This window comes from Nerophis lumbriciformis, linkage group LG01, assembly GCF_033978685.3.
Source record: "Nerophis lumbriciformis linkage group LG01, RoL_Nlum_v2.1, whole genome shotgun sequence".
NCBI lineage: Eukaryota > Metazoa > Chordata > Actinopteri > Syngnathiformes > Syngnathidae > Nerophis > Nerophis lumbriciformis.
This window is the reverse complement of record NC_084548.2, coordinates 65575225-65602908: the sequence shown is the minus strand read 5'-3', so window position 1 is coordinate 65602908 and position 27684 is coordinate 65575225. Positions and strand designations below refer to the sequence as shown.

At 41.3% G+C, this 27684-nt stretch overlaps 1 protein-coding gene across 4 annotated transcripts; it reads left to right on the top strand.

Moving 5' to 3' along the window:
• The first annotated feature begins 209 nt into the window (after positions 1–209).
• Positions 210–24112, top strand: hm13 (histocompatibility (minor) 13). 4 transcript variants are annotated; one of them, XM_061924309.1, is made up of 13 exons: positions 210–582; positions 7706–7741; positions 12394–12492; positions 20171–20253; positions 20330–20418; positions 20496–20581; positions 20675–20800; positions 20866–20923; positions 20990–21110; positions 22139–22241; positions 22327–22412; positions 23076–23163; positions 23195–24112. In XM_061924309.1, exons 1-12 carry the CDS (start codon positions 364–366, stop codon positions 23146–23148), a joined length of 1179 nt encoding a protein of 392 aa, XP_061780293.1. In that variant the 5' UTR covers positions 210–363; the 3' UTR covers positions 23149–23163; positions 23195–24112. The 4 variants fall into 4 exon arrangements, with proteins under 4 accessions (XP_061780293.1, XP_061780284.1, XP_061780298.1 ...); XM_061924300.1 differs by having other exon boundaries at positions 23076–24112; XM_061924314.1 differs by lacking the exon at positions 7706–7741 and having other exon boundaries at positions 23076–24112.
• The last annotated feature ends 3572 nt before the right edge of the window (positions 24113–27684 follow it).

Here is a 27684-nt window from a genome sequence, read left to right as displayed (position 1 = left end):
AAAGTCTCAATAAATCAAACAATGCTTTGGTTTGTGTGCGCGCGCAAGTGTAGAAGCCTTTTTTTTTTAAAGAAACAATTGTTTTATCTGGTGCGTTTATTAAATGGTTATTTCGATTATTTTGGTATATGTTTCCTAAATGTAATTTCAGGGACAGTACGTTGTTGTTTTTCTTTTCCGCGGCAACAGAGTGAAGAGTCACGTTGATGTGTACGATCTTCGCCAAAAGGAAACGTGGCCTTAGCGGCAAGAGAAGAAGAAAAGCTCCTCCATGAATGATACGCATTCGTCCTCTCGCCTTCCGCCATCAGTAGACCTGACTCCCGCACGCTGCCAACGCCACTCGCGGTCCCCTGAAGAGCCATGTCTGAGGTGGGACAAGCCCCGGCCTTGGCCCCGGATGAGGCCGCCGCCGCTGCGGTGATCCCGGACGCCCTGAACGCCACCGACGCTCTTAACGCCACGGCCAAGTTCGTGGCCACCCCGGAGGGCACAGCGCTGGCGTACGGCAGCCTGGTGTTCATGGCGCTGGTGCCCATCTTCTTCGGAGCCCTGCGCTCGGTGGCCTGCTCCAAGTCGAAGGTAGGCGGTTAGCACCCCTCGGCCCCCCGCTAGCTTAGCATAAACACCAACGCTCCGTTTAAAACAAGGCGTAGTTACTAAAAAAGTGCCTTAACACCAACATTGTTGTCCTGTCGAGTGCCGCAAATGATTGATTAAAAGGTGACTTGTTGACGTCGGGTTTTGTTTACGTAGCCGTGAACTTTTAAACAGGCGCTGAGTTGGCTAGCCTTCAGACAGAACCAACAGAGCTCAGATAAGACGATCAGCAGCGGTCTGTGTGACGTGTACTTAAGCCAGGGGTGTCAAACTTAATACAAAGTGGGCCAAAATGTAAAACTGAACAAAGCCGCGGGCCAAGGTTGAACAAATTAACCTTTTAATAGGGACCCAAACAAGTTTTGCATTGAATATTGAACAAGCAAGGCTTATGTAATTTTATAGTGACATGCAAAATCGAGTTTCAAATAATAATAATTAAAAAATATCAATGGCATATCAAATACAATTTAAATAAAAATCGAATGCCTCTTTTCTATTTGCAGCCCTCGAGGTAAATATCAACATTAACTTTTTCCACAGGTTAAAATTTTTTAAAATAAAATAACAATGAATAAACCAACCATTCAGGACTTTAAACTGCTCAGTTTGCAACACACTGATCTAATCTGATATGCCCAAGCCAGATACCTGCCATCTTTTCTTAGATGCTAGTTCATTAATGTTGGGGCTCAGGCTTTGAGCTGAGGCAACCTTCATTATCGAACGAAGGTGTTCATCAGTCATTATATCTCGTAGTCCGCCGGGACCACAGTCTTGGGGGCGACCACGAGCTGTCGTCACGTTTGCTTTTCATCCATTCTAACAACGTGCCGGCCCGATCACAAAATATGTGCGCCATCTGTATGCACACACGTGAATGCAAGGCATAGTTAATCAACAGCGATACAGGTTACACTGAGGGTGCCTGTATAAACAACTTTAACACTGTTAGAAATATGCACCACACTGTGAATCCACACCAAACAAGAATGACAAACACATTTTGGGAGAACATCCGCACCGTAACACAACATAAACACAACAGAACAAATGCCCAGAACCCTTTGCAGCACTAACTCTTCCGGGACGCTACAATATACACACACACACACCCCCACTACCACCAAACACCCATATAATGTATATAATTGGCGGGCCAGCTCTAGTGTTAATTTGATATCGCCTCAAGGGCCAAGTGAAAAATTAGACGGCAAGCCAAATTTGGCCTGCGGGCCAGAGTTTGACACCCATGACTTAAGTGCATAGACATCTTATTTTTATTTATTTTTAATAATTTTTTTATATATAAACCTTTATTTATAAATTTCAACATTTACAAACAGTTGAAAATAATAATCAAAGTAAGTACAAAAAAAGTACAATACAGCGCCAGGGGGTTGTAAATTCAAAGTAACTAAAATAGAATGCTATATATATATATATATATATATATATATATATATATATAATAAACAAAGTGCAAAGCCGTAGGCTCACTCAATCTCAGTAAATAACTTAAATTTGGAACACAGCATCATCATTTTCACAGCTTTTTGGTTGTTAGAGGTAGAGTGTTTTAATGTAGAGTTCTAAATCTTTTTTAAAAGCACAAAAAACAGGTCGGGTATTGAGAAACTGACATTTATGAATATTAAACTTAGCCAATAGTATAATGAGGTTGCAAAAGTAAAATTCCTTTTCCAAATTTTTATAGCACCTCTTTAAAACAAAGCACAAATTTGTCATGAATATTGTCCATAGACATCTTATAAGTAGACGCAGCATTGGCTGCTGTGACGCGGGAAATTCGTCCGCCATCTTGAAGTGGTGATGAGGAGCCGGCGAGCAGCCTAAACTGACAGTTGACAGGTAGAAAACAAAGATGGGCTGGTTTTCGGGCAAAGTATAAGACAATACTTTCTTAACAGTATAATTATAACCAGGAATAAGTCTTCAAGTGACAATATTTAAATACTAACATTGTTGGGTAAGACATAATTTGGTTTTATTCTGAATCCAGTGAAACAGATTGGAGGTTTTAGCTGATATAAAGACTTTCAGGTGTTTATATATGTTTAAGTATTTGGCAGACGCTTTTATCCAAAGCGACATACATAAAAAAAATACATATAAAACAATCACTGTAAACTAGGGCTGCAACAACTAATCGATTAAAATCGATTATAAAAATAGTTGGCGACTAATTTAGTCATTGATTCGTTGGATCTATGCTATGCGCATGCGCAGAGGCAATTTTTTTTTTTTTTTTTTTTAATAAACCTTTATAAACTGCAACATGTACAAACCGCTGAGAAACAATAAGTATGGTGCCAGTATGCTGTTTTTTTTTCAATAAAATACTGGAAAGGATAGAAATGTACCGTATTTTTCGGACTATAAGTCGCAGTTTTTTTCATAGTTTGGCCAAGCTCCAGTGCGATATATATATGTTTTTTTACTTCTTTTTATGCATTTTCGGCAGGTGCGACTTATACTCCGGTGCGACTTATACTCCGAAAAATACGGTATTTTGTCTCTTTTATCCAATTATTAATCGATTAATCGAAGTAACAATCGACAGATTAATCGATTATCAAATTAATCGTTAGTTGCAGCCCTACTGTAAACATTATCATTTAAGGGAAGAATGTAATACAAAATATCAATACAAAGTGTCAAGACAGAATAAACTCTCTGCTGCTGCAGCAACAGAGATAGTCTATAGGTCCCTAAGATAAAGATACAGTATCTAATGTATTCATACATTGTTTATGTAGGATATACACATGTATATATAACCTAATCATATTGTTTCTTCAACTTAAAAATAGCTGACCGTTTTTCCCCCTTCTCTGGGATTATATTCCCAGTTTTGATCTCGGACATCTGGTCACTTATAGCATATAAGAATATTCTATTACTGTTAAGCGAACTATGAATAATAAAACATGTGTCCTTTATCATAGCTACACGTATGACAAAAAAGCGCGTGAAAATCCGTGGTATTCAGTGAGGTAAGCTGAATTAAATGCGCTGACAGTTCATTGCTCCTGCCAAATGAATTGCACTGACTAGAGCGGATCACCACTCCAAGATGGCGGCCCCGCGTCTCGTCAGCGCCAGTAGGCAGTAGCGCTCCATGTTGCGTACCCTTATAAGAAGTCTATGCTTAAGTGTGCCGGCCAGGGGCGTCACTGGGGCGCAAAGAATTCATGAGAGTGCGGAAAGTGTGCGAGAAAAAAAAACACATTCAGCACTTATTTATCATAAATAGTTCTTTAAAACAGTGTTTCCCAAAGTGAGGTGATTGTAGGGGGGTACGTCTGAATTAGGGCTGGGCTATATTGCCTTCTATTAATATCCACAACACTAGCAGAAATCATTAAAAAATGAAACTCATTCGGCCGATATTGACAGTAAAAAGTTGTTCTCGCAATTGTTGGATATAAATCCGAACCATAGCCAAGCATGAATCACTATAGCTCTTGTCTCAAAGTAGGTGTGCTGTCACTACCTGTCACATCACACCGTGACTTATTTTGAGTGTTTTAGTGTTTTCCTGTGTAGTAGTGTTGTTGATTGTCATGTACTTTGTGGACGCCGTCTGCTGCTCCACATGCTGTAAGTCTTTGCTGTCGTCCAGCATTCTGTTTTTGTTTATTTTGCAGCCATTTCAGTTTTAGTATCGTTTTGCGTAGCCTTCCGTAAGCTTCAATGCCTTTTCTTAACGGCACTCGCCTTTTGTTTATTTTTGGTGTAAGCATTAGATACCTTTTTACCTGCACTCTGCCTCCCGCCGTCGTCTGCAGATTGTGATCACGACAAACCTTGTTCCTGACATCCACAAAGCAATTAGCTACCTGCTGCCACCTACTGATATGGAAGAGTATTACACGGTTACTCTGCCGAGCTCTAGACAGCGCAGACACTCAACAACGGCACATTATTTGCGGATTATATTTACTGGTTTGCAAAAATATTTTTAACCCAATTAGGTGAAATGACATCATCTCCCACGGCACACCAGACTGTATCTCACGGTACACTAGTGTGCCGCGGCACAGTGGTTGAAAAACACTGTTCTTCTGTACTTCCACGACATTTAGTTATGCATTTGAATACAATATAGACTCCTGAGTGTATATGGTGTAAATAGACGGAGTATATATTAATAGGGTAAAATAAACTAGATTTTTGTGAGTATTAATAGATGATAAAATGAACTGGAAATGTCATATAAAAAATATACAACATAAGGTGACAAGAAACATGAACAAGGCAGTTCTCTACTGCTCGCTTGTGTTACCATATCTGAGTTATTGTGCAGAAATGTGAGGAAATAACTACAAATGTGCGCTACATTCGTTAACCGTGTTACAAAAAAGATCAATTAGACTGATACATAATGTTGCATATAGAGAACATACAAACCCTTTTATTTATTGAGTGAAAAATATTGAAGTTTGATAATTTGGTAAAATTGCAAACATCTAAAATGATGTACAAAGCAAACTATATCCTGCTACCAAATGTACAACAATTCTTCTCAACTAAAGGGGAGAAATATAAACTTGGAGGAAAATCTAATTTAAAACATTTGTATGCTCGTACAACACTAAAAACCTTAAGCATATCAGTATCCCTTGTGTGGTGTTCGGGTCTGTGGGACCCGTTTTCATTTTTTATTAAGAGAAAAATGATACAATTAATACATTTTTCAAACTGAAAAATGTATTAATTGTATTAACTGACTTTGGCTCATTTTCTGTGAAGAACATATATCAGAATACATATTTAATGACCACACACCATACACACCCCAACTACGCATTTCCATTACATATAAGATGCCCGGATCCACTGGACTTGGGGCTAATAGAAGTGTGGAAATTGATGTTCTGTGTACCACACACACACACACACACACACACACACACACACACACACACACACACACACACAGCAGGCCTAGACAGGAGGAGGACAGAGAGTGTGTGTGTGTGTGTGTGTGTGTATATATATATATATATATATATATATATATATATATATATATATATATATATATATAAATACTTGACTTTCAGTGAATTCTAGCTATATATATATTTATTTTATTATATATATATATATATATATATATATATATAAATAAGAGAAATACTTGAATTTCAGTGTTCATTTATTTACACATATACACACACATAACACTCATCTACTCATTGTTGAGTTAAGGGTTGAATTGTCCATCCTTGTTCTATTCTCTGTCACTATTTTTCTAACCAAGCTGAACACCCTCTCTGATGATGCATTCTGCTTCGTCTCCTTGTGTGCGCAGTTGTGCACTGCACTCTCTAAAAGCCGTAGATGTTATTGTCACATATACATGTACACTAGATGGCAGTATTGTCCTGTTTAAGAGTGTCACAACACTGCTGTTTACGGCAGACGAACTGCTTTACGGTAGACGAAAACGTGACTGCTGTTGTTGTGTGTTGTTCCCGCGCTCGGAGGATGTTAATGAAACTACTTAACAATAAACCCACATAAGAAACCAAGAACTCGCCCTCGATCATTCTACGGTTATAACGTGATTGGGCAGGCACGCTGTTTATGTTGTGGGAAAGCGGACGTGAAAACAGGCTGACGACACGTCACTCAGGTCCGCATGGAGCTGGAGGGGGCGTGGTCTCCAGCTCTGCCTGAGTTTCGGGAGATTTTTTGAGAGATAATTTGTCCCGGGAGGTTTTCGGGAGAGGCGCTGAATTTCGGGAGTCTCCCGGAAAATCCGGGAGGGTTGGCAAGTATGATCGTGACATGGCCCAAAAATATCGAGATATTAATAAGAGGCCATATCGCCCAGCCCTAGTGCAAAGTGTGAAAATGTAAACGGAGAAACCTGAGAAGAACTATTTTCTGCAGGGTTAGTGGCAGGAAGTTACAGGTGTGCTCTAAAGCAGTGGTCCCCAACCTTTTTGTAGCTGCGGACCGGTCAACGCTTGAAAATTTGTCCCCTTTTTTTAATAAAGAAATACAATCATGTGTGCTTACGGACTGTATCCCTGCAGACTGTATTGATATACATTGATATATAGTGTATATATTGTGTTTTTATGTTGATTTAATAAAAAATAAATAAATAAATTATTTTTTATTTAATTTTTTTCCCTTGTGCGGCCCGGTACCAATCGGTCCGCGGTCCGGTACCGGGCCGTGGACCGGTGGTTGGGGACCACTGCTCTAAAGGGTAAAGGGTGAGCGCGGCTAAGATGGTGTGGTATTACCGGTCTTGGTGGCGACGAGCGCCTTGCAGCATTTACAGACCACATTGGTCTGACTACGGTCCATTTAAAAAAAACAAAAAAAAAAGTGGCTTTCTGTTGAAGGTGAAGCTGTTTTATCCACAATTTCTTCCTTTTGACTTTCTCTCTCCATGCAAAGAATCGACCGCCAGACAACAAGATGGCGCAAGCAAACATGATAGTTGATACTGTTACCAGAGAGCGAGTGCCTTTGTTCATGCAACCGACCTTGCTTCCATACATCCTCTTTCTTTTGACGTTTTTTTTTTTTAATTGACATCAATCACGCGCCTATCCCGATACGTATATCGTTTTTATTGGGGTCACATGGTCTTTGTGTTGACTTCCATTCTCTCCTCTTGGCTCTTTCTGCTGTATATCATCTATGATGTGCCCTTTTCACCCTCCTGCTGCATGTCCAACTTGATTCAGTCCTGATCTTCTCTCTCTCTCTCTCTCGTCTGTGCACGTGTGTCTGTCCGTACACGTGTGTGTGTGTGTGTGTGTGTGTGTGTGTGTGTGTGTGTGTGTGTGTGTGTGTGTGTGTGTGTGTGTGTGTGTGTGTGTGTGTGTGTGTGTGTGTGTGTGTGTGTGTGTGTGTGTGTGTGTGTGTGTGTGTGTGTGTGTGTGTGTGTGTGTGTGTGTGTGTGTGTGTGTGTGTGTGTGTGTGTGTGTGTGTGTGTGTGTGTGTGTGTGTGTGTGTGTGTGTGTGTGTGTGTGTGTGTGTGTGTGTGTGTGTGTGTTGTGTTGTGTGTGTGTGTGTTGTGTGTGTGTGTGTGTTGTGTGTGTTGTGTCCGTAGGAGCTCGGAGACCAAGGGTACGATTCAGGCTACAGAGTGAGTATGAGCGTCTTAATGTCACCACATGCATAAACATACACACGCTATTGTTCTTAAATGGGTAGAGAAAGAGAGAGTGTGTGTGTGTGTGTGTATTAGTTGTGTGTCTCCTTCATTAGCCAGCAATCATTCAAGTATCACACCAAAGTGGGGCACCATGTTTAAAAATACTTCATCCAAAAGGGAATAATGTGAAGTGCGTTTGTCTGTTCCTGGGTCAAACTGTGGTCTTTGGTAAGTGTGAGTACAAGAGTCACATTCTAACATTTGTACAAGTTTACAATATACCGGTACTAATAAATAGGGAGAAAATACATTTTTGAATGAAACGCGATTGTTATTTGTAAGGATTCTTAGGCCATGTCTACACTAAGTCGTTTAACCCCTTAAACGAATCATTATTTAGCCTAAGCCCTGTTCCAGTCCCATTGTCTTTATATTCAAGCGAGTTATTCCGTTGTTGGGGGGGAATTGAGGGGATTATTATGATGCGTTCAAGAGTCTTACGGGCTGAGGGAAGAAGCTGTTACAGAACCTGGAGGTTTTGCTACGGAGGCTGAAGAACCTCTTTCTAGAGTCCAGGAGTGAAAACAGTCCTTGGTGGGGGTGGGAGGAGTCTCTCCAGATTTCCTGAGCCCTGGTCAGGCAGCGGCTTTTTGCGATCTCCTGGATAGGAGGAAGAGGAGTCTTGATGATCTTTTCCGCCGTCCTCACCACTCTCTGGAGAGACTTCCAGTCTGAGGCACTGCAGGCTCCAGTCCAGACAGAGATGTTGTTGGTCAGAAGCCTCTCTATAGTGCCTCTGTAGAATGTGCCGAGGGAGCTGTGCTCTTTTCATCCCACGCAAAATGTGCATGGGCTGCTGAGCTCTTTTTACAAGAGCTCCAGGTCATATTGTCAGTTATCTGCACCCCCAGGAACTTGGTGCTGCTTACCATCTCCACTGCTGTGCCATTGATGAAGAGTGGAGTGTGGCTGGACTGGTGCCTCCTGAAGTCGACGATGATCTCCTTGGTCTTGTCGACGTTCAGGACCAGGTTGTTGGTTCTGCACCAGTCCACCAGATGTTTCACCTCCTTCCTGTAGTCCATGTCGTTGTTGTCACGGATGAGGCCCACTACTGTTGTGTACTTCACAATGTGGTTAGTAGTGGACCTGGCACAGCAGTCATGGGTCATCAGTGTGAACAGCAGCGGACTCAGGACGCAGCCCTGGGGGGAGTCGGTGCTCAGGGAGATGGCACTGGAGGTGTTGTTGCCCACTCTCCCAGACTGGGGTCTGTTTGTGAGGAAGTCAAGCAGCCAGTTGCATAGGGGGGTACTGAATCCAAGGGGGGCCAGTTTGCTCACCAAGTGCTGCGGGATGATGGTGTTAAACGCCGAGCTGAAGTCCAGAAGCAACATCTGCACATGTGTGTCCTTTCCTTCCAGATGTTCTAAGCTCGGGTGGAGTGCAGAGGAGATGGCGTCCTCTGTGGAGTGGTTAGGGCGATAAGCAAACTGGTATGGGTCGAATGTGGGGGGGGGAAGTCTGGAGACAATGTATTCCTTTACCAGCCTCTCGAAGCACTTCATTATGACAGGGGTGAGTGCCACAGGGAGATAGTCATTGAGAAGATTGTGGGTTTTTTAGGTACTGGAAAGATTGTGGCCGTCTTAAAACATGATGGTACCACAGCCTGGGTCAGCAAGGTGTTGAAGATGTCTGTGAGAACCCCAGCCAGCTGGTCTGCACATTCTTTAAGTACCCTGCCCGGAATGTCATCAGGTCCCGCTGCTTTCCGGAGGTTCACTCTCCTCAGGGTTCTCCGGACATCCACTGTGTCCAGGTTGAGCGGCTGCTCATCAGGGCGAGGGATGGATTTGCCTCAAACCTCGCAAAGTGGTTGTTGAGGTCGTTAAGAAAGCTGATGCTATTGTCACAGGGACGGGGGGTGGCTTTATAGTCCATGATGACATGTGTTCGTGGGGTTCTCGAATAAATCCTGCACTTTCTGACTATTATGAGCACGCTTTGCAACCCTAATGGCACGGTTCAGGTTAGCTCTGGCTGTTTTAATGTCATTGAAACATTGTCATGGTAACATTGTCATTGAAATGTAAAATTTTAAACACAAAGTTAAATAATAAGAACAATTATACTCTGTCAGCAAAATTTTGCATTTGATTAAAAATCACAACCTAAAGCAACAAAAGAGTTATTGTGACCGAAATGATCACGGTTGACATTATTATTGTGGTATTTTTAATTGTGCTCAAAGAGTAATATACTTTCTTGGCAGAGAAACAATAAATATTGTTCTGGCATTACAAGAGTCTTAATTGTATTTGTGTTTTAAAGGGGAACATTATCACAATTTCAGAAGGGTTAAAACCATTAAAAATCAGTTCCCAGTGGCTTATTTTATTTTTCAAAGTTTTTTTCAAAATTTTACCCATCACGCAATATCCCTAAAAAAAAGCTTCAAAGTGCCTGATTTTAACCATCGTTATATACACCCGTCCATTTTCCTGTGACGTCACACAGTGATGCCAACACAAACAAACATGGCGGCTAGAACAGCAAGGTATAGCGACATTAGCTCGGATTCAGACTCGGATTTCAGCGGCTTAACACTGTCTGATAAGATAATTACTAACAACTATGAACTAGGTTTACAGCATATGAAATACATTTGGCAACAACATGCACTTTGAGAGTGCAGACAGCCCATTTCAGGCACGCTAAGAACATATATTTTTCCACGATTTCAGCACTCAGGTTAACCATACCTAAATAGACACAAAATACTGCATTACACAAGACTACCCGAATGTACTCGAATGATTGAAAAAAATAAATGGTTTTTAAGCTAAATTATTGGTAAACACAGTTTATGTATAATCATTTACGTAAAACCGCGAGTAATGAATAAAGTTTTCATCAATTAATATATTCTGTAGACATACCCTCATCCGCTCTCTTTTCCTGAAAGCTGATCTGTCCAGTTTTGGAGTTGATGTCAGCAGGCCAGGGAAGCTAGGGTCGATATTCTTCTCTTGATCATCTTCGGTGGCATAAGGGACGGTGTGAGCCAAGACATCCAGGAGGTTTATCTCGCTCGTCTGCGGGAACAAACTGCCGCCATTACTTGCCGTGCTACCGAGGTCCTTTGTCCCTGAATTGCTCACACACTCCGGCAGATTCAATAGGGGTCTGGCGGCAGATTTCTTTGGAAATGTATCTGCTTTGAGTGTCGCAGGATATCCACACATTCTTGCCATCTCTGTCGTAGCATAGCTTTCGTCGGTAAAGTGTGCGGAACGTCCGATTTCTTGCCACTTTCGCATCTTTGGGCCACTGGTGCAACTTGAATCCGTCTCTGTTCGTGTTGTTACACCCTCCGACAACACACCGACGAAAGTGAGAAAATGGCGGATTGCTTCCCGATGTGACGTCACAACGTGACGTCATCGCTCCGAGAGCGAATAATCGAAAGGCGTTTAATTCGCCAAAATTCACCCATTTAGAGTTCGGAAATCGGTTAAAAAAATATATGGTCTTTTTTCTGCAACATCAAGGTATATATTGACGCTTACATGGGTCTGGTGATAATGTTCCCCTTTAAATATGTTTATCTTCTTCCATTCTAATTTGTAGACGTTTTAGAATGTTATTAAATGCCAAACGTGTTCTTTGATTGCAATAAGAAACAAATGTTTAAGATGTTATGTTAAAATAAAGCTAATGATGATATATTTTTTGTGGTGCCCTGAAGCAGTGGTCCCCAACCACCGGGCCACGGCCCGGTACCGGTCCGTGGATTGATTAGTACCAGGCCGCACAAGAAATAATAAAAAAAAAAAAAGAAGAAAAAAAAAATACATATATATATATACATATATATTTTTTTAGACCAAAAAATATATATATATATATATTTTTATTTTTTTTGGTCTAAAAAATATATATATATGTATATATATATATTATTTTTTTTTTTTTAGACCAAAAAAAAATAATATATATATATATATTTTTTTTTAGACCAAAAAAAAATATATATATATATATATTTTTTTTTTTTAATTATTAAATCAACATAAAAAACACAAGATACACTTACAATTAGTGCACCAACCCAAAAAACCTCCCTTCCCCATTCACACTCATTCGCACAAAAGGGTTGTTTCTTTCTGTTATTAATATTCTGGTTCCTACATTATATATCAATATATATCAATACAGTCTGCAGGGATACAGTCCGTAAGCACACATGATTTGTCCCCGGTCCGTGGGACAAATTTTCAAGCGTTGACCGGTCCGCAGTTACAAAAAGGTTGGGGACCACTGCCCTAAAGTATGGAAATACATTTTGGTATGCTGCCTCCCAGTGGTCTTTGTGCGAAGTGTTGCGTTTAATAAATGTCATTATAGTCTAAAAAGCCTCTGCTTGCTCAAATAGATTGATGTCATTTGTGGTAAATTAACGGTTTTTTTTCTACGCTCTTCCGTCACCGTTTGGTTGTTTCAGTTCGACGCGTATTCGATCACACCCCTGACTACGTTTCTTGCTTCCTCCGCTCTCGTCCCCTAACCACCTCCACATTCTGCTCCCACCAGCTGATTGTAGCGTTCTGTGGTGTCCTGACCTCCTCTGTGCTCCGCAGAATGCCTCGGACATGCCGGAGACCATCACCAGCAGAGACGCCGCCCGCTTCCCCATCATCGCCAGCTGTACTCTCTTTGGACTCTACCTCTTCTTCAAGGTGACAATATCTTTCTCGCCTGGTACGAAGAGGTCAATATGGTCGTCTTTGTCTCCGATATGTGCGCGAGGACGGTACAGCCCTGCTAACTGGTCACGGTTATTTAAAAACATCCAAAATGGTAATATATGGAGCATAGAAAAAAAAACTGTTTATGACCTTTTACCATAAGGATGGGTACCGTTGACATTTGTACCAATTTCCAGTACCTTGGATTCAATACCAATGAGCTTATTACATTTCTGAGTCTCATTGGTAGCTGTGATATTTTGTTTTCTGTTGCGCTCTAAGAAGTGTTACCACTGTAAGTATTGTACTTATTACGCACCAGCTGTTTTCAGAATCAGAAGTACTTTATTAATCCCCTAAGGGAAATTGACATTTTCAGCACAATCCCATTCAGGATCAGACAAAGATTACAGGGAGACAGAAATAGGATCGCTGACTGGTCTGCCAACTTTCGGCGCCCCTTACAAAAAAAAAAAGGTGAGAAACCGGTAAACGCTGGGGAGGGAGGTGGGGTAGAGTAAAAAAATATTCAATCAAAGGCTGGACTCCAGGGAGGGGTCCAGACTAAGGCCAAGGGAAAAAAACTCATAGCACACATAAACATGTTGCATAGAATCAACAAAACTTGCAACAGAGGGAAGGGAGTGGGAGCTACAGAGGCTAGCTGCTGCTGTACAAGCGCTTTTTATCATCATGACATGGAAATGATCAGCTGGACTCTCGACGCAATTGACAAAATCTTTTCGACAAGGAAAAGAGGTTCGGGGGAGCCTGGCTGCCCTGATGGAACCATTGCTGTGGGGTACGTGAGAGATTCCTGGGATAATTGGAGAATCATGTGCCTCTCAGTCCTTTCCATCGAGGACGTAGAAGACATCTACCTATTTGGAACCGTGATCGCGGGGCACCTGCTGATTGGGCTGGGCATTGCTCTGGTGTATCGTCAAATTCGGAAGACGATGGCAGCCACTCAAGGAGCCCAAAGGCTGTTCGTCGCAATGGAAGGTTTGGGCGGGGCTGTGGGATCACAGACTGTGGCGATTTCTGAACTGAATCGCAAGATGGATCACATCATGGAGAAGCTTGCTGAAAAGGAAAAATTTAATATGAGAGCAGCCAGCATGGACGAATAGAACAGACAAGTCATTGTATTGTCTGCTCGCGGAAAACAAACATCCTAAAATTTGACTCCCTCGAATGGCCTTGACGCTGTGAACAACAGGAAGAGGCTGTTCTGAAAACACCCCCGAGGACACCTCAATTGATGGATGCTTTTGACCTCCCTCCCTCCTCAACGACACCTGGAGCCGAACTTTTGCTTGCATGCAGAACGGCCCCAGTCTATGAACATTACATCATCACACCCAAGACAATGGACACATATACACACACACACACACCTCCTCCACCACCCCACGCCTTCACCACCGCTTGTTTCCCCTCAGGGTGATGGACGGCTGGCAGCGCTTCATAGCAGCAGTTGACCTCCAGGGCCCCAACTCCCCGCCCCTCTGTTGCGAGTTGTCGTGATTAAATGTAACGTGTTTGTGTGTGCATGGCATGGAGGTTTTTCCCCACTCCAGACTAGGCCCCCTTAGGAGCCCAGTCTATATTGTATTTTTTTTACTCATCTTCTTCCCCAGCGTTTTACCTTTTTCTTATCTTTTACGGGGCGCCTTTGGCGACCCATCAGCATTCCTGTTCTGTTACCCTGTACACTGTTTGTCTAATCTCGAACGGGTTTGTGCTGAGAACATAGTTTCGTTGTACTTGTGCAATGACAAAAAAGTCCTATCCTATCCTACTCAGCCGTCCATCGCCCCTAAGGGGAATCAAGTATTGTAACGTGCATATTCGTTGTAGGTTACATTCCCAAATTTGTAGGTGTTGAAATCGCCATGTAGAATTGCTAATGCTAATCAGTAGCATGCCAATAGCAAAGCCAATGTATATTAGCATCAAGCTACCGCATATTTGTAAAAGCGAAGCCGTACTTACGGTAAGTAGAAACTTTTTTTTTTTTTTTTTAAGTAATTTTTTTTGTCGGCATGGGAATTTGCAGCATTGCCTGAAGGTCGTTTTGGCTGGGTGCGCTCTCAGTGCCGCTGGAGTGATCGGCAAGTGCCCAAATGCGAGTCGGCAACCGGGCGTGACGACACACACAACCCAAGTACTGTAACAGTGAATTATGTGAATCGCTATATTGCAGGTGTAATAACTGTCAGCCATTATAACAAGCTAATGTTAGCATGCTAATGTTTTATGCTAGCTTTTTAGCTCATTTTGATCATTTAAATTTAAAATTCATGGGTTTTTGACACATGTCGCCATATTGCAAGTATACTAACTGTTCCCAGTATAACAAGCTAACCTTAGCATGCTAATGTTTTATGCTAGCTTTTTAGCTACCATATTTGTTCTAACCTAAAAGTCATGGATTTTGATATATGACACCATCTTTCCGAGATCATCATAATCGTATCCATTTGAACTCAAATATGGCTTTTGACACTTGCCGCCATCTTGGAAGTATGCTAATCTTTCCTGTTATTATGCTAACATTAGCATGCTAAAGTTTTATGCTGTCATTTTAGCTCATTTTGATCATTTAAACTTAAAATTCATGGGGTTTTGACACATGTCGCCATATTGCAAGTAGGGATGTCCCGATCCAGGTTTTTGCACTTCCGATCCGATACCGATATTGTTTTTGCATTTCCGATCCGATACCGACCGATACTGATACTGACCGATAATGGCCTATCTGAGCATGTATTAAAGTTTAAAGTTATTTAGCCTGCTTAGTTGTCAGAATCATGTTGAAAAGGGTTTTAGTACTCTTGATAACAACTAGCCAGCTGAATTAGGGGAGTTTGAATAATACACAATAGTTGGTAACAAGAAACTGACCTGTTTATTCAAGGATAAACACAAAATAGACAACATTATACATGACAAACAGAAATGGCATCATTGAACTAGGGCTGGGCGATATGGCCTTTTTTTAATATTGCAATATTTTAAGGCCATATTGCGATGCACGATATATATCTCGATATTTTGCCTTAGCCTTGAATGAACACTTGATGCATATAATCACAGCAGTATGATGATTCTATATGTTTTGATTGATTGATTGAGACTTTTATTAGTAGGTTGCACAGTGAAGTACATATTCCGTACAATTGACCACTAAATGGTAACACCCGAATACGTTTTTCAACTTGTTTAAGTCGGGGTCCACTTAAATTGATTCATGATACAGAAATATACTATCAGATATATACTATCATCATAATACAGTCATCACACAAGATAATCACATTGAATTATTTACATTATTTATAATCCAGGGTGTGGAGGGAGGCGCCGGATGTAAGTGTCAAAAAGACGGCCAAAAGAGTTTGATATGAGAATAAATCTAAAGTTAAAATATAAGGTAGAAATGCACCCATTTGCAGGAAATGTAGTCTTGATTTTCAAAATGTTCTTTCAAGGCTTGCATGTCTACATTAAAACATTCTTCTTCATACTGCATTAATATATGCTACTTTTAAACTTTCATGCAGCGAAGGAAATCACAACTAAAAAAATCACTAATTTTTTCATACGGTGTTGATGTGGAAATGTTTGCCTCGGTATTTTGATGGTGTGTGCGTGTGGCACCGAATGGAGATAAGCGTCTCGACAGACGTTACAATATTTGAACAATGATGACGAAATCTGTTTTCTCTGTCGTGTCCGTGTGTCGAAAATTGTTATGCGCTTATTTTTTTATTTGATTTTGTGCGTGGCATAGATTTGCTATGCGCAGAGGACGCTTAAACAGTGCGCAATTGCACAGGCGAGCACCTTAGAGGGAGCGTTGCTCGCACGGCTGCGCTAGCACCACAGCTAACATTAGCCATGCTGCTACCTCTCTGCTCGGGGAGGACGTATACGTATGTGACGTGTGACGTGTGACGTGTGTAAGAAGGTGCACTTGCTGTCTGTGAGAGGGAGACACAGGAAAGAGTGAGAAGAGCCTGTCGTGTAATGCCAGCAGCTAAAAGCAACTGCGTGAGAATTGTGGATGTGTTGAAGGTGTGCTGGGAAATGCGGAACAGAAATTACAGAGCAGCAGAAAAGTGGAATGTATTATTTAAATCTGTGCGTTGGAAAACACGGACCGGAGTTTTTTTTAAAACTGGATCTGGATCGGCATTTTCCCATGCCTTGCCGATACGCAATTTTTGGCAAATATCGGCAGCCGATCCGATCCAAATATCGGATCGGGACATCCCTAATTGCAAGTATACTAACTAGGGGTGCAACAACAACTAATTTGATAATCGATTAATCTGTCGATTATTACTTCGATTCATCGATTAATAATCGGATAAAAGAGACAAACTACATTTCTATCCTTTCCAATATTTTATTGGAGAAAAAAAACAGCATACTGGCACCATACTTATTTTTGATTGTTTCTCAGCTGTTTGTAAATGTTGCAGTTTATAAATATAAAATTTAAAAAAAGTAGACTTTGCGCATAGCATAGATCCAACGAATCGATGACTAAATTATAATAATAATCGCCAACTATTTTTATCATCGAATTTAATCGATTAGTTGTTGCAGCCCTTTAATTAGTGAATACTAAATAATTTAACTTTAGCCTACTACTACAACCATATTATTTACCAGCAACATGAAGTGAAACAGAGGCAGAGGTTTCCTGCCACAGTCAGTCAACCTCCTCCTCCTGCTGCTGCTGCTGAACTGGTCGCACCTGTGGTCCGGACTGTAGGCCTACCTCCTCTCCAAGTCGAGCCCTTTTCGGCCGTTGAAAATATTTTTCTATACTCATCTGTGTGAAGGAGTGAACATCCAACATTAGAATGTATTACTAACGAGCAGAAGCGCTCTATGTACAGTGCCGTCTAACCTTAAGCGGCAGCAGCTCAACACATGCAGGGTTCAACGTTAAGGTTTTTTTCTACTTGCCTGACTTCTCAAATCTACTTTCCCCAATATTTGTACTTGTCCTGCCTAGGTTTTTTTCTGGCTGTGTAGTGCTCATGGCTTATATCTTAATAGAATCCTTCCCGTTGACTATTTACAACACTACACAGTATTTATTATTATTATTATTATCTATAATTGCATTTAAATGGCATTGCATACATGTAAAATTAAATGCTATTTCACATTATTTGACCAGTAGCAGTTACACTCATCTGAACAGGTCAGCCACCTGTTTAAAGCCCAATCACAGTTGAAATCTTGAAATGAACGGTATTTAATGGCCAAAACATTAACCTGGACAACATTTTAACAGCTGGTTGGCTCAGATTTTATTATTTTCATTGCATTCACATGCTGCAGTGGACAGTGGACAATTTAGCTTCAGTCCATGTGTGTTTATTGACAACAGGTTTATAACCTGGACACGTTAGCTCGTCGGTATTGTAACACGTGACTGTTACTACGTGCGTCTGCCCCGGGCCACTAGTCAAACAGCGGCGGTGTTAATGAAGCAGCGTCAGGCTGCTCACCGTCAGTGAAACGCTCGGTGAAATCACGGATTAACGTTAAATATATGACGAGCCGCGAGCGATGCAGCTATAACCTATTTACTAGTGATGGGTTGATGAGGCATCATGAAGCGTTTTGACACATTGCAAAACTGTATTGATACTGTGTCAATACTGTGTCACTAAATACTGACATCTGCTGGACATTAAAAATCCCTACAGGCAACCTATGGACCGACTCAACTGACACTGATTTTATGACCTAGTACAGTGGTTCTCAAATGCGGGTACGCGAACCCCTAGGGGTACTTGAAGGTATGCCAAGGGGTACGTGAGATTTAAAAAAAATATTCTAAAAATAGCAACAATTCAAAAATCCTTTATATATTTATTGAATAATACTTCAACAAAATATGAATGTAAGTTCATAAACTCAGTGAAGCACAAGCTCAGGTTTGTCACTAAAATGTCTGTCAAAAAGAAGTGTGAAAAGAAATGTAACAATGCAATATTCAGTGTTGACAGCTAGATTTTTTGTGGACATGTTCCATAAATATTGATGTTAAAGATTTATTTTTTTTGTGAAGAAATGTTTAGAATTAAGTTCATGAATCCAGATGGATCTCTAATACAATCCCCAAAGAGGGCACTTTAAGTTGATTATTACTTCTATGTGTAGAAATCTTTATTTATAATTGAATCACTTGTTTATTTTTCAACAAGTTTTTAGTTATTTTTATATCTTTTTTTTCCAAATAGTTCAGGAAAGACCACTACAAATGAGCAATATTTTGCACTGTTATACAATTTAATAAATCAGAAACTGATGACATAGTGCTGTATTTTACTTCTTTATCTTTTTTTTTCCAACCAAAAATGCTTTGCTCTGATTAGGGGGTACTTGAATTAAAAAAAAATCACAGGGGGTACATTGCTGAAAAAAGGTTGAGAACCACTGACCTAGTATATACAATAATATAAACCAAGTCATTGTATTTCATTTAGGATTATTTCATAACTTCATTTAAATAAAAATATATTTTTTGTCTTTTTTAGATACAGTCAAATAATGTGAACATGTATCATAACATGGAAATCTAAGAGAACGTGTTGTGAATGAGGATGCTTGTGGACCTGGAAATTATTATTTATTTATTTTTACACATTTCTATTAAAAAAAAAACAGTTTTTCCAACGTATTCAATTTTAGACGCTTTCTCTTCTTAGTTATTATTTCTCCGGCTGTAGAAAAGAGCCGCTCACAGGGCACAGAGGAGGCCTCAGTGCGACACAGTTCGCGTATCGGTCACGTGACCAAAACAGCTCATGGTCGGTCACGTGACTTTCTAAAAGCGGTACGCGCACCGACACAGGGTTTCGCTCTATGAGCTCGACGCATGCGCCGATGCATCGGTGTTGCCGGACCCATCACTACTATCTACCTATAACACCTGTAAAAATGAAGCAATGCTACCACGCTAGCAAGCGTTAGCTCGCCGGCTATGAGCCACCAAGCTGCTAACTGTCGCCAAAAGGCACCATTTAAGTTTTTTTCCCCATGGCATCCTGGATCAAGGCTTTCAGCAGCTTTTGGACGTTTGAGGTAGAAACGTAGGAAGCGCCATCATTATGAAAAGTAGCCGGCGAGTATTTTGATTCCGTCCGTCCGTCCGTCCCTCTTCTTCTTCTTCTTCTTCTGGCCCACCAGGTGAATTAAGTGCTATTGCATAGTGCATAGTAGGCTACCGCCACCTACTGCACCTGAGGTGTAACTACAAGCAACATTCACAGACAGTCCCATTGCTTTTATGAGCGGTCGACCGAGTCAAAAGCCGAAAAATCCATTTGTGGCGGACGTAATTCTTTCGTGGCGGGCCGCCACAAATAAATGAATGTGTGGGAAACACTGCAAGTACAACCCATTTATCATTTATTTATTATTTAACAAGCTAACCTTAGCATGCTAATGTTTTATGCTAGCTCATTAGCTTCAATCAGTGGTTCACAGCACAGGTAGCAGGTATATCAAAATTTCAGCTGCAATTTTCACTGACGATATGTGCACTCAAGAAGTAAGTTCCTAGTGTACTTATTGAAGTGCACTGAAGAGCAGGTTAGCATGTTGTTTTTAATGGTGAAGTGTGTTGTCGCAGGTGTTCTCTCAAGAGTACATCAACTTGTTGCTGTCCGTCTACTTCTTCGCACTGGGCGTGCTGGCTCTGTCGCACACTATGAGGTAAGATCGACGCCCTGCCACACGAGTGCTCGTTATGCCGACGTGCGCTAATCCTTTGTGTGTGTGTGTGTGGCAGTCCTCTGCTGGCCAGAGTCCTTCCGGCGTCCCTGCCGATCAAACAGTACCAGCTGCTCTTCACGCAGGGCACCGGCGAGGCCAAAGAAGGTGAGACACTCCACCCCCCAAGAGCACGGCTCCCCCCCTCACACGGCGACGCGACCTGTGCTGTTGTTCCCCCGCAGAAATCATCAACTACGAGTTCGACACCAACAACCTGGTGTGCCTGGTGGCCAGCGGCGTGGTGGGCGTTTGGTACGTGCTGAAAAAGGTATCGAACGCGCGCACACACGGCTCACCGCTGGTCTGGTAGGCGAGCAGCCGATGATGACCTGTGTGTGTGTGTGTTGTGGTGCCATCGCAGCACTGGATCGCCAACAACCTCTTCGGCCTGGCCTTCGCACTCAACGGCGTGGAGCTTCTCCACCTGAACAACGTCAGTACCGGCTGCATCCTGCTGGGGGGGCTGTTTGTCTACGACGTCTTCTGGGTGAGTGACCGGAACGTAATGATCGGTCTCCCCTTCATCATCATCATCAATATTATTCTAATTAGGTGTTTGGTACCAACGTCATGGTCACCGTGGCGAGGTCCTTTGAGGCGCCAATCAAACGTGAGTATACTTTGTCAGCGAGCACGTCAAGCGCAGGAAGTGGGTGACAGCGTGTTCTCGCTGCAGTGGTCTTTCCTCAGGACTTGTTGGAAAAAGGTTTGAGCGCCAACAACTTTGCTATGCTGGGTCTTGGCGACATCGTCATCCCGGGAATCTTCATCGCACTGCTGCTGCGCTTTGACGTCAGGTAAGCAGCACTCTGCAGGTTCTTCTTCCTGTTCGACCTGTTTGACTTCCTCTTTCTTCCTCCTTTTCTTTTTGTCTTTGGATTATTTTTCATTTGAATGTTCTCCTTTTATTCTTTTTTTTCCCTTTTACTTTATTTTTTAATTTTTGCTGTTTATCTTGTTTTTTCCTTTTGTTTTATTTTTTCTTTTATTTACTTACCACCCCTTCCTTTTCTTTATTTTCCCTTTTTCTTTGTCCTTTCTTTTTTTTCTTTTTGGTTTTTCCCTTTTTGTTGTTTATTTAATTTTCCTTTTGTTTTTGTTGTCTTGATTTTCTTCCTTTTTATTGATTTTGTTTTTGTTTTTTGTATAATTTTTCTTGTTCTTTTTCTTCTTTTTGGTTTTTCTCATTTATTTTTCATTTTTAATTTGTTTTTTAATCTTTTTTTTTTCTTTTTGTTTTAATTTTTTTCCTTTGGTTTTTCCCTTTTATTTTTTTTGTTTTTGTTTTTTGTATAATTTTTCTTGTTTTCATTTTTAATTTGTTTTATTAATCTTTTTTTTCTTCCTTTTGTGTTTGTTGTCTTAATTTTTTTCCTTTGGTTTTCCCCTTTTTATTTTTTTTTGTTTTTGTTTTTTGTATAATTTTTCTAATTCTTTTTCTTCTTTTTGGTTTTTCTCATTTATTTTTCATTTTTTCTTTTTTTTGTATCTTTTTTCTTTTTCTTTTTTTTGTTTTTGTTATTTGTATACTTTTTCTTATTATCTTTCTTCTGGTATTTCTCATTTATTTTTCATTTTTAATTTGTTTTTTAATCTTTTTTTGTTTGTTTGTTTATTAGTTCCTTTTTTGTTTTGCATTTGTTTCCTTCATTTTGGCTATCTTTCTTTTTTAGTGTTTTTACTTTTCTTCCTTTTTCTTTTTCTTTTTCCCATTTTGCACATTTTCTTCTTTTGCTTTTTTTTTTTCCATTAGTATTTTTTTCATTCTTTGTATTCTTATTCTTTGTTTTTTTGTCTTCTTTCTTTTTCTCGCGTCTGTGTGCAGCCTGAAGAAGAACAGCAGGACCTACTTCTACTCCAGTTTCCTGGCCTACATCTTCGGACTGGGCCTCACCATCTTCGTCATGCACACCTTTAAACACGCGCAGGTGAGATGCGTGGGGGAGGGGGGGGGTCAGAGTCAGAGGTCACTGCTGCAGCTCTTGATCTAACAAGTTGGCGTGTTGTCGTCAGCCCGCCCTGCTCTACCTGGTGCCCGCCTGTGTCGGCTTCCCGGTGGTGGTGGCGCTCTTCAAGGGCGAGGTCACGGAGATGTTCAGGTGAGTAACCGTGGCGACCAGGTCACATGACGCCGGCAGGCACGCTCGTAGCACACCCCGCCATCGCCTTGTCTCGGAACATGACCTTTTATTAAGTCCTCTTCCACTTCCACAGTTGAGTTTTAGACATGTTTCCTCCCCAGCACGTGTGCGTCTTTAATGGCCGTCCTCGTCCTGTCGCCTTCACACCATCGCTTCTTCTTTTGGGCCTTTTTTTTTTTTTTTTTTTTTTTAAACCTTCCTTTTTTTCTCTCACCTGTCCCTTCCTTCTCACTCTCACCTGTCCCTCCTTCTCACCCTCACCCGTGCCCGTCTCCTGCCGGGCGGGTAGCTTCGAGTCGTCGGAGGACGTCCTTCCCGCCTCCCCTCGGCTCACTTCCTTCCCGACCGTCAGCGGCTCACCCGCCAGCCTGGCCGCCTCCATGGACGCAGACTCCTCCTCCCCCCGCCGCCGCCGTCACTTACGGCCTACTTCCTTGTAGAACCCTACTTTAGCCTTTCTAGACTAAAACAGCCCTGTCCACGCATTCCCTCGTCAGGATATCATTTCCATTTTCACTCGCTTAGCTCTGACGCCCGCCGCTACACGAGCCGTCTTGCCGACGCGTGACGTCATCAGAAGCTCCGCCTCCGACTCACCTGTCCCCCCCCCCCTCCCCCTAGGTACGAGGAGGCCTCCGCGGAGGAGGCGCTAGCCAAAGACGACTCATCGGAATCGGAGAAGAAGGACCAATAGCCACGCCCCCCCCTTTCCCCCCCCCCCCCCCCCCCCCCCCCCCCCCCCCCCCCTCCCCCGCCACATCTCATCCAGCCGCTTCCTCACGCACTTGTCATCCCGCTACTCTATTGGTGGACTGTCTGCAGAGGTGGGCGGGACCCTGGGAAGGTCCCCCACCTTTGCCTCTCTCCTCCAATAAGCTGTAGCATGAGCAGAGGGGGGCGGGGCCTCCTTATTTAGAAGCTGATCACATGATCACCGGGAGGATTATTATAATTTTTTTTATTTTTTTAATGATTGGAGTTTGAAGTTGAATTCACCGTTTTTGTTTTTTGGCCTTCCAAATGATCGGATGAAGCTCGCCAGTCAATATTTAGTCTTTTATTGGTTTTATTGGTCAGTATTTTTTGGACATTTGTGATGTGCCTTTTCAACCGAGCGCCCGTTCTTACTCTCCAAAAGAGGAATTGAATATTTATGATCAGGCGTGATCTGACAGATTGGCTTCAAAGGGCTAATCAAGCATTTTAGGACCCCCACTTCCCATAATGCATCTCCCGAGCCCCCCCCCCCGTGACATAAGCCCCACCCCTCGACACTTGTCGCGCACCTCGTCCGTCTCTGTCGTTATAGTTTTTGTACGAATGTCCCAGGAGGAAAAAAAATGGGAGTTTCATAATAAAAGCTCACATTTTGGTTATTTAACAGCATTTTTTGGGGGGAAGCGGTTATTATTAGGAATGTTGCCTGTTTGATATATTTGGACTTCTTTTGTCACGTCGTGTTTGATGTCGTTGGTGTTTGACTTTTTTGTTTCCTATTTCGATGTTAAGAAAAGAAAAATAACACAAAAATATTAAATGTGATACTTTGTGAAGTTCGGCGTTCTAATTTACACGGACCGCATTATGTGCGTTTACAAAGTAGTTTACTGCCTGGACTGTATTTTATTTGCAATAAACGTTTTCTGCTGACCGTATAAGCAACTTGACTTTGACGTGTCACTCAAAAAAGGTCAAGTTTTTACTTTCCTATTTTTTATTTTTTTATTTTAAGACGTGAAGAAACAATTTAAAATGTACAACATACATACTGTATATATAAACATATATGTTATATACTGTATTTGTGTGTGAACATTCAGAACAATAAGATTGTTTTATTAAATAAAAGCTCCATTTCTTGAGTAGCAAAATAATCTTTAAATCAGACTTTTACTTTGAAGTTTCCATACTTGAACTGCTTAAAACAGGTCATTTTTGGCCTGTAGCTAATTATTGTAAAGCCTTCGCCACATTTTAGAAATACTATTAGTGTAACTAAAGAGCAAACCGGTGCAATATAACGAGAAAAATAATCGATCTGAAGTTGATCTAAACCAGGGATGTCAAAGTGGTTTTCACTGAGGGCCACATGGCATCAGAGGGCCGCTTGTAACAGTGAATAATGTATGTATTAATTATATAAATTGTTTTAAGTAGACTGTCCATTTTGTAGTAAAAACTTTACATTTACAAAATGTTACTGTAAAATAGTTGTCAGGTTCAAACACTGATGACATTTATTAAACAGGCAAAGCAGCAAGGAATTAAACAGAGACAGAATTCAATTTAGCTCAATTGAGGAGAAACGTCTGGGCTGTACTCTTGCACAGTCTCCCACCACGCTCTGACGAAAGATTGTACGCCTCCTTCTTTTATTTGGACTTTCCCTGATTACATGGCAACAGCTGTTTCTAAAGCAGTGGTTCTTAACCTGGGAGGTCAAGACACACCCGACTCATTGTGTAAATAAAAACTTCTTCCTATCGCCGTATTATGGATACCCCCAAACAATGTTCCCTCTCATTTTCCATCTGATTCGCAGGTGTGTAATTTGTTGTGAGCTCATGCACTGTGTTGGTTTTGTTCTTTGAACGAGGTGATGTTCATGCACGGTTCATTTTGTGCACCAGTAAAAAACAAAAACAAAAAAAAAACATACAACTTTGTCTTGAATTTGAGAAAAAAAACATTTTATTTTTCACTAAAGAAGGATTCGGTGAATGCGCATATGAAACTGGTGGGGTTCAGTGCCTCCAACAAGGTTAAGAACCACCGTTCTAAGGGAAGGGGGTCGTAAACAGCCGCTGCCTTTGGTCGCAAAACAGTTCAAAGAAAAGGTGCCTGGAGTGGAGTCAGGTCCTGCTTCGTAGACAAAATCTTCCTGTGGATTACAATACATCAAAGAAACCGACACCTTCATGTCGCTTCCCATCCTACACAGTGGAGTTTTACAAGCCTTAATTGGTAAGATCAAAGACAGCTTTTGTCTGCTCGCCAGGAACTTATTGAAACACAGTTTTGTGATAACTTAGATACAATTGTTCTGACAATAGTGTTTTTTTACAATATTTTACAGTAAATGGAAAAACAGTACCACTGTTTTTTGGGGGGGGGGTTTACGGAAAAAGATGGCAGCTTAGTTGCCAGAATTTTTGTGTTAAATTGACATTGGTTTTTACAACATGATACTGTTAAAGTAAAAACAGTACAAGTTCCTTTTTTTTTTTTTTATTCCGGGAACTTAGCTGCCAGTTTTTCTACCCTAAAAACAAATGTACAGTATTTCCATTTACAGTAATACACTGTTAAAAAACAACAACCTTAAATTTTTTGCAGTCTAAAACTGGCAGCTCGGTTGCCAGAATTCTTACGCAAAAAACGGTAGTTTTTTTTTTCAATTTACAGCATTATGCTGTAAAATAACGTTTATTGTCTTTTTTTTTCTTCTTTTTTTTTTAACTTGATGTAAAGTATTTTTATTTAGACAAAAACACGTTTGGAAAGTATGATAATATACTTTAATATTTGAAAGGTATGCAATATATTTTTCTGTCAAAATGAAAAGATAAATTACATCTAGTGAGAAAATAGGAAGTACTTTATTGACACATACACTATGTTGCCAAAAGTATTTGGCCACCTGCCTTGACTCACATATGAATTTGAAGTGCCATCCCATTCCTAGCCCATAGGGGTCAATATGATGTGGCTCCACCTTATGCAGCTATTACAGCTTCAACTCTTCTGGGAAGGCTGTCCACAAGGTTGCGGAGTGTGTTTATAGGAATTTTCCGCCATTCCTCAAAAAGCGCATTGGTGAGGTCACACACTGATGTTGGTGGAGAAGGCCTGGCTCTCAAGTCTCCGTTCTAATTCATCCCAAAGGTGTTCTATCGGGTTCATGTCAGGACTCTGCGCAGGCCAGTCAAGTTCATCCACACCAGACTCTGTCATCAATGTCTTTAAGGACCTTGCTTTGTGCACTGGTGCACAGTCATGTTGGAAGGTGTAGGGGCCCGCTCCAAACTGTTCCCACAAGGTTGGGAGCATGGAATTGTCCAAAAAATGTTTTGGTATCCTGGATTATTCAAAGTTCCTTTCCACTGGAACACAACTCCTGACGACCTCTTTGCACAATGCGCTTCAGCATCCGCTGACCCCTCTCTGTCATTTTCCGTGGCCTACCACTCGGTGGCTGAGTTGCTGTTGTTCCCAAATGCTTTCATTTTGGCAATATAGTGTATCATTTCCAGGTGTTTGCGGGCCTTGAGTTTGATATTTGTGGTCTAATATATGTTTAACACTCTTACAAACCCCGTTTCCATATGAGTTGGGAAATTGTGTTAGATGTAAATATAAACGAAATACAATGATTTGCAAATCCTTTTCAACCCATATTCAGTTGAATGCACTACAAAGACAACATATTTGATGTTCAAACTCATAAACTTTATTTTTTTTTGCAAATAATAATTAACTTAGAATTTCATGGCTGCAACACGTGCCAAAGTAGTTGGGAAAGGGCATGTTCACCACTGTGTTTCATCACCTTTTCTTTTAACAACACTCAATAAACGATTGGGAACTGAGGAAACTAATTGTTGAAGCTTTGAAAGTGGAATTCTTTCCCATTCTTGTTTTATGTAGAGCTTCAGTCGTTCAACAGTCCGGGGGTCTCCGTTGTGGTATTTTAGGCTTCATAATGTGCCACACATTTTTGATGGCAGACAGGTCTGGACTGCAGGCGGACCAGGAAAGTACCCGCACTCTTTTTTTTTTTTTACGAAGCCAGGCTGTTGTAACACGTGCTGAATGTGGCTTGGCATTGTCTTGCTGAAATAAGCAGGGGCGTCCATGAAAAAGACAGCGCTTAGATGGCAGCATACGTTGTTCCAAAACCTGTATGTACCTTTCAGCATTAATGGTGCCTTCACAGATGTGTAAGTTACCCATGCTTTGGGCACTAATGCACCCCCATACCATCACAGATGCTGGCTTTTCAACTTTGTGTCGATAACAGTCTGGATGGTTCGCTTCCCCTTTGGTCCAGAAGACACGATGTTGAATATTTCCAAAAACAATTTGAAATGTGGACTCGTCAAGACCACAGAACACTTTTCCACTTTGCATGAGTCCATCTTAGATGAGCTCAGGCCCAGAGGAGCCGGTGGCGTTTCTGGGTGTTGTTGATAAATGGCTTTCGCCTTGCATAGTAGAGCTTTAACTTGCA